A 6,000-nucleotide genomic window follows, 5' to 3' on the forward strand; every position below is an offset into this window, starting at 1 on the left:
TCCGCTACCATTTCGGCAATTGAAAAAAGGATCGATGGTGGCTGCCCTCAAACTGGAAACTCACTGCATGACCATGTCATCTTGTGTGGTAAACCAGCGTGGTCATCCCGCCTGGTCATCTGGAGTGGTAAACTACACATCATCCTGTGTGGTCATCGGCGAGGTAAAGTGCATACTAACCAGTATCCCTGGTTCGTCGCCATGACCTTTACGTTATGAGATAGAGGTCTTTTGTATATGAGACATGGTACATCAGGTTTAGCCTCTTGACATGACGCCTAATACACCTCCTCGGGGCGTCACTAACTGACACAACACTGTGTATATGGTGTCAATCGCTTGGCGCTGTGACACCTTACAAGGCCTTCGTCTGATGTATACATTCCTCACCTGACTAGATCTTTTTTTTTAAAGAGCACAAGATAACTAAGTTATTGTGGGTATCAGTTACAGCCACTTTTCCAGGATTAAGTTGTTATCTGCTTGCTCACCGACCAAGTCACTCATTGATTCTGGAACCCACCAGGATGGTAGGGTCACTTCAACGACGAGCGCTTCATAAGCTGTCTCCACCTCTGGCGGCTGTGAGCAATTTTTGGGAAGTTGCAAAACATTTCCCAATCCACTCTGTAATGATATCTGTCCCTCTGTTCATTTGTCTTCTCTATCTTCTCTTTCCGCGCACCATACCCTGTAAGATGGTCTTGGAGAGCCCGCCTGTTCTTGTTACATTGCCATACAATCTCAGCTTCGTCTTCTTGACAGTGATCTTTGTAGTGATGCACGTGCTAAGTGATGGTTTTGCAGACATTAAAATATATGACCTTGAAATTGTTTGACCTTGAAAACGTGTGACCTTCAGTGTTGGTGAACGTTTTTATTCATGGCAAATAGTATAATCCTTTATCATTTAAATGAACATTTGACATTCATATGACCTTGAAATGCGAGGAAGGTCAAGCAAAGTGCAACAGTAATCCAAGCCCACAACACATATAAGCTTAAACCATTAGCTGTAACTGAAAAAATATATTGCTAAAACTAACTATATCATCCTGCTCCGTTAACCAGTTTTAACGGTCCCTCAACAGACCAGCCATTCGGGTTATAGTGTCTGCTAATCATGTAACTGTTGTTATGCATATTAACTCCCGTTTTATCTCCCGGAAAACATAAATAAATACAGTTCTGCTAGTTTATAGCATGCAGTTTCGACTATTTTGCAGTCTGGAATCCATCTTGTCCGCCATCTTGAATACATCAAAATGCCCAAGGATGACAGAGTGTCATCCGTCGGATCTGTAATCTACAGACATCACAGAGTTCAAAACAGTCAAAACATTCTCCGAGGTATTTTTTGAGGGGTTAAGGTCAAAATCGGGAAATGACGACCTGACTATAAGGACTAGTATGGTCAGTGTGGGGTACAAGTTTACAACACAGGCACAGGGATAACTGGGCCTACTGCATGGCCCACGTTTCCTTGGTTAAAGACAAGAGGATACGGTGGGGTGGGGGGGGGGGGGGATAGACAACTGACCACCTTCTAGCTGAGCTGGCACGCTTCTCCGATTCACTCGTAACAAAGAAATGACACCTACTTGAAACTTCACCGCTGTCCGAGGGCATGCCATGACACAAGGGGTCGGTCCACTTCTAATGGAATACGGAACTTGTTTCACAGCATAACTGGACAGTTAATTGCTGGTAGCTGTTGTAAGATAATCACAGGTGCATTCCAGCACTTACAGTTCAAACAATAATGAATTGACACAAAACACAAATCGATCGGCAACAGTGAACTACAAACACTGGACTGGACAATAACACTGAACTGAGTTAGAACTGCTTTACTCTTATTTACCAAAACGAAATACAATAAGATTACCAGCTCTGTTCTACTTCTTTTCAACACAAAACTTACACTGGTGACAGTTCACCCTGTCACACAAGTTACCATTGATTTGCGTGTGCCGTGTATCTTGTTTATGGCCAAAGATTTTGTGAATGGATTTTTGTGTCTGTCAGTATACGTTTTTGTTTAGTCAACATAAATATGTCACTTGTATCCCCAATGGACTCTTGCATTATTGTATCTGCAAATGTTACGTGTTTATACAACTTTATAACTATAGAAGACAAAAATCGAGAGTAATAAATAAATACATAAGTACATAAATCAAAGAGAGAGAGAGAGAGAGAGAGAGAGGGAGAGAGGTGTATGGGAGAGCACTAAAAAAAAATTAGGAGGAACGAGTCGCGTCGTCAGTTGCTTCTCTTCAATTGGCCAACCCGTGATCCCTGTTCGTGGATTTTGTATTCAATCGGATTTTGTATCCACTACTCCACTAATAATGATAATGACGAAATTGTACCGACAGCCCAGAAAAGTGCCGTGGGTTTTGTTCTGTCCGTGAATATAGTTTTTTCTTATTTTTTTTATTTATAGTGTAGTTGTGGCCTTGTAGCGCCGGGGAAATTGATCACGTGGTAAGAGAAGCCGGGAAAGGCAATCGAGCTGTCCCACAGCTGTTCGTGTGGTGAACACTGCCGTCGGAATGTGTCAACCTATTGCCAGTATTGGACGATTTTAACTGAAAATGTGGGTTTTCGGCTATGGATCGTTGATATGGAAGGTCGACTTTCCTTACGAAGACAGAGTGGTGGGCTTTATCAAAGGATATTCCAGAAGGTTCTGGCAAGGAAGCGAAGATCATCGTGGGGTACCTGGAAAGGTGATGACACAAAATATTGTTGGATTGTAGCAGACGACAGAGTAATTTCACCTTTGATACAGTACCACAAACTTTTTGTTGACAACTATGAATTTATATAAACAGCAAACTACTTCACGTTTACATGTTTTAAGTGTTCCAACAGATCGTTATCTGCCAACAACAATATGGAACACTCTGGAACTCTGAAGGAGATAATTAATATCCACGTGATGATGCCCCTCTCTCTCTCTCCCTCTCTCTCTTCACTCACTCACACACACACACACACACACACACACACACACACACACTAAATCCCATTAACGTTTTCATTGTTAATTTGTTTTTGTTTTTAATTCGTTTTGTTTTTAATTTGACCTCATTCGTTTAGCTTAGTAAATTAAATTTGCTGTTGGATTGGTGTATATATTATATATATATATAACAGTTAGCAAATTTAAGAAATTAATGAATTATTGAAATAGCTGTCTTTGTTGTCGGTGTACTTGAGTTGAAGGGATATATATCTTCCAAACATAAAAATTACACTGAGGTCCCTAGCTATACCATTTCCTCAGTAGAGTTTTCATTAAAGTGTACCTGTTTCATTTTCAGCCTGGTCGAGTTGTTACCCTCGTACCATGTGACGATCCCGAAGAATGCGTGTGGGGTGTGGCCTACAAAATCCGAGAGGAAGATATCCCACAAGTTCGTTCACATCTTGACTTCCGTGAAAAGGGTGGCTATGAGACCAGAGAGGTTGTTTTCAATCCCAACCCTCCGCACCCGGAATTTGGTACAATATGTCTGAATGTATACATCGGCAGTGAAGACAATCCATTCTTTCTTGGGCCAGCCCCGGTTGAAGAAATAGCACACCAGATCTACAACTCTGTCGGACCCAGTGGACCAAACAAAGAGTACTTGCTGAATCTAGCGCATGCACTTCGTAAAATTGCACCTCATGCAGATGATGAACATCTTTTCTCGTTGGAAGAACAAATAAAAGCTATAGAGGAAAAGGCTAAGAGTGGAGACGCAAGCAATTCTTGATGCTGGACTGGATTAGAATTAAAAAACTGTTTTATCATAATCGTGATTTCTTGGATTGTTTGTCAGGGCATTGCACGGTTATTACTAAATGAAATCCAGCAGCTGCATTATCACTGTCAAGCTAAGTAGGACTTAATTTTCAGACGTGAGAAGCTTACAGTTACTATTGTATAATTTACTAGCACACTATTTGGAGATTAGTTTGCTTACCACCAGCATGAGATTTATTGTTTATGTTCACAATGCATTTCAACCATAGCTGTGTTGATCTTTTAACAGCTGTGTGTTTGTTAGCTGTATACTTGTTCATATCGTCGTTCAAACAATGATTTTCACGTGTTTTTCCTTGGGTTGAGTTTGAAGATAAATGAATCAGGAGAACAAAATCCACTAGCTTGTGAGTGCACAATGTGTGCAAGATCTACACAGTATCTGTGTTATCTTTTACAGTGACAGCATATTTTACATATCGGTCATGACAGTGCCAGACCTTTTACTGGGTAGTCCGCTGTCAGTAGCTTCTATATTTTAATTAGATCCTTGTATTTGTATTTCTTTACCTTAGTTATAAGTATGAAAAAATTAAGCTTTGTATGTTTGTATACATGTAATGATGGATGTAACTTATCATTTTATATCTCGGCTCTGCGTGGCAGATGCAACTTGCAAGGTGAAATAGTAATCAGTTGTACATTTACAGTTGTTAGCTATTTACAAGTATCATTTTCATGGAATTGATCTTTAAACCAGCTGTAAATGAGAGTACCTAATGTATTGTTTCAATGTATGCTTTCATTAGCAGTTGATCATCTATTTTCAACACAGGTATACATTTTTTCCAGCACACACGCGCTCACACACACATGTGCATTTGCCAATCTAGTTATGACTTCATACAATTGTAGGTTGTGATGCACTGGTCCCACAGGTAAGGGCAAAGGCCTGTTGCCCTCCAAAGAACTAAAGCAGAGAACATTTTCTTTGGTTCTGCACTTGTCGCTGTAGCATTATTATGTCTGTAAGTGTAACTGTGATCTGAGTAAACACACATGCTTACCTCAACTTTTGACACATCGTCTTGATAATGGGTAAACACGCTTGTCAGAATCTGTCATACACTCGTTGCTATTTCCAGTAATCAAAAAACGAAAAAGGCTACATTTTTGGAACGTTTAATTCAGGACAAAGCAGCACTAGGCAAGTGCTGTGTTTTTCTTTGACCATCTTGCCGAGTAGCAAAGGGCCATATATAACTGTCTTTTCTCCTGGTTGATAAAGTATGAATTTTAAGGACCATACTACATTTACTGTAGTGTAACAAACATTTAAGTGCATGAGTTTTTTTTTCTTTTTTTTTCTTCTTTCTGCAGGCGCATGAAGTTCCTAATGGACGTTCGTTGAGAAGATATTTTGTGATGAGCCAAGGATGAATTCTTTAAAGCAAATGTTTTTGCTGGCATTCTAGCTGGTTTGTGTATCATGTACACGTGTAATTTATCTGTGGGCATTGTTTCTCAGCTCGATTTAATCAGTTATATATTTTTTACACTACATTTTGAATATATATCATAAACACCTTTTTTGAACACAAGATCTATAAGCTTGTGTGTGTGTCTGCGTGTGTGAGACAGAGAGGGAAATAGATGCAGTTTACGAGAAAATAGAAAGGTACAATTTTATTTTAATTTATGAAAATATTTTACACAGTGTCACTTTTCAAGATGAGTCATACACATTTGATCTTCTTGCATCAGGTTGTCATGTCAGTCTATCACTTGCACCTTTCTCTGAATTTCTTGTGTCTTTGAAAAGATTCTTCTTCAAATTCATTAAATCCAAAAATATTAACCAACAGTAAATATTATATTATATTTAAAGTGAGCAAAAGTTGCAGCTGGAATTTTTTGAACTCTCAAAATTCAATTTTCACAAAAAGGATTCACATTTAACCACTATAAATCCCAAACAAATAGACTGCCACTACATTTTGCATTTCATTTTTAAAACATTAACTTGTTGAAACAAAAATGTGTTGTTATTTGCTATCTAAACGTTCAATTCTTGTTTTTAATGCAACAATTACTAACTTCAAAATTCTGATAATCTGTAAATTGTAATGTCACCCAGAGTCTCATAATGCTGAAAGAACCTACTAAATGGATTTTTTTTTTAACTGATCGCTGCACAAGAGATTTTTTTTCAGTCAAAATCCCGAGAAGATATTACTTCT

The 6,000-nt window shown here is 38.8% G+C and overlaps 1 protein-coding gene across 1 annotated transcript; it reads left to right on the forward strand.

The window, feature by feature from the left end:
• The first annotated feature begins 2,415 nt into the window (after positions 1 to 2,415).
• Positions 2,416 to 5,361, forward strand: LOC138951653 (putative glutathione-specific gamma-glutamylcyclotransferase 2). Its single transcript, XM_070323192.1, has 2 exons — positions 2,416 to 2,735; positions 3,333 to 5,361. The coding sequence occupies exons 1-2, from the start codon at positions 2,601 to 2,603 to the stop codon at positions 3,768 to 3,770; spliced, it is 573 nt and encodes a 190-aa protein (XP_070179293.1). The 5' UTR covers positions 2,416 to 2,600; the 3' UTR covers positions 3,771 to 5,361.
• The last annotated feature ends 639 nt before the right edge of the window (positions 5,362 to 6,000 follow it).

The sequence above is a fragment of the Littorina saxatilis genome, linkage group LG17 (genome assembly GCF_037325665.1).
Source record: "Littorina saxatilis isolate snail1 linkage group LG17, US_GU_Lsax_2.0, whole genome shotgun sequence".
In the NCBI taxonomy this organism is placed as follows: Eukaryota; Metazoa; Mollusca; class Gastropoda; order Littorinimorpha; family Littorinidae; genus Littorina; species Littorina saxatilis.

What these genes read in the sequence shown, in the direction of transcription:
- LOC138951653 (XM_070323192.1), top strand. Translation starts at nt 2,601, where the DNA reads ATGTGGGTTTTCGGCTATGGATCGTTGATATGGAAGGTCGACTTTCCT. An exon ending in ATCGTGGGGTACCTGGAAAG is followed by an intron (nt 2,736 to 3,332) that starts GTGATGACACAA and finishes TTTCATTTTCAG; the next exon opens with CCTGGTCGAGTTGTTACCCT.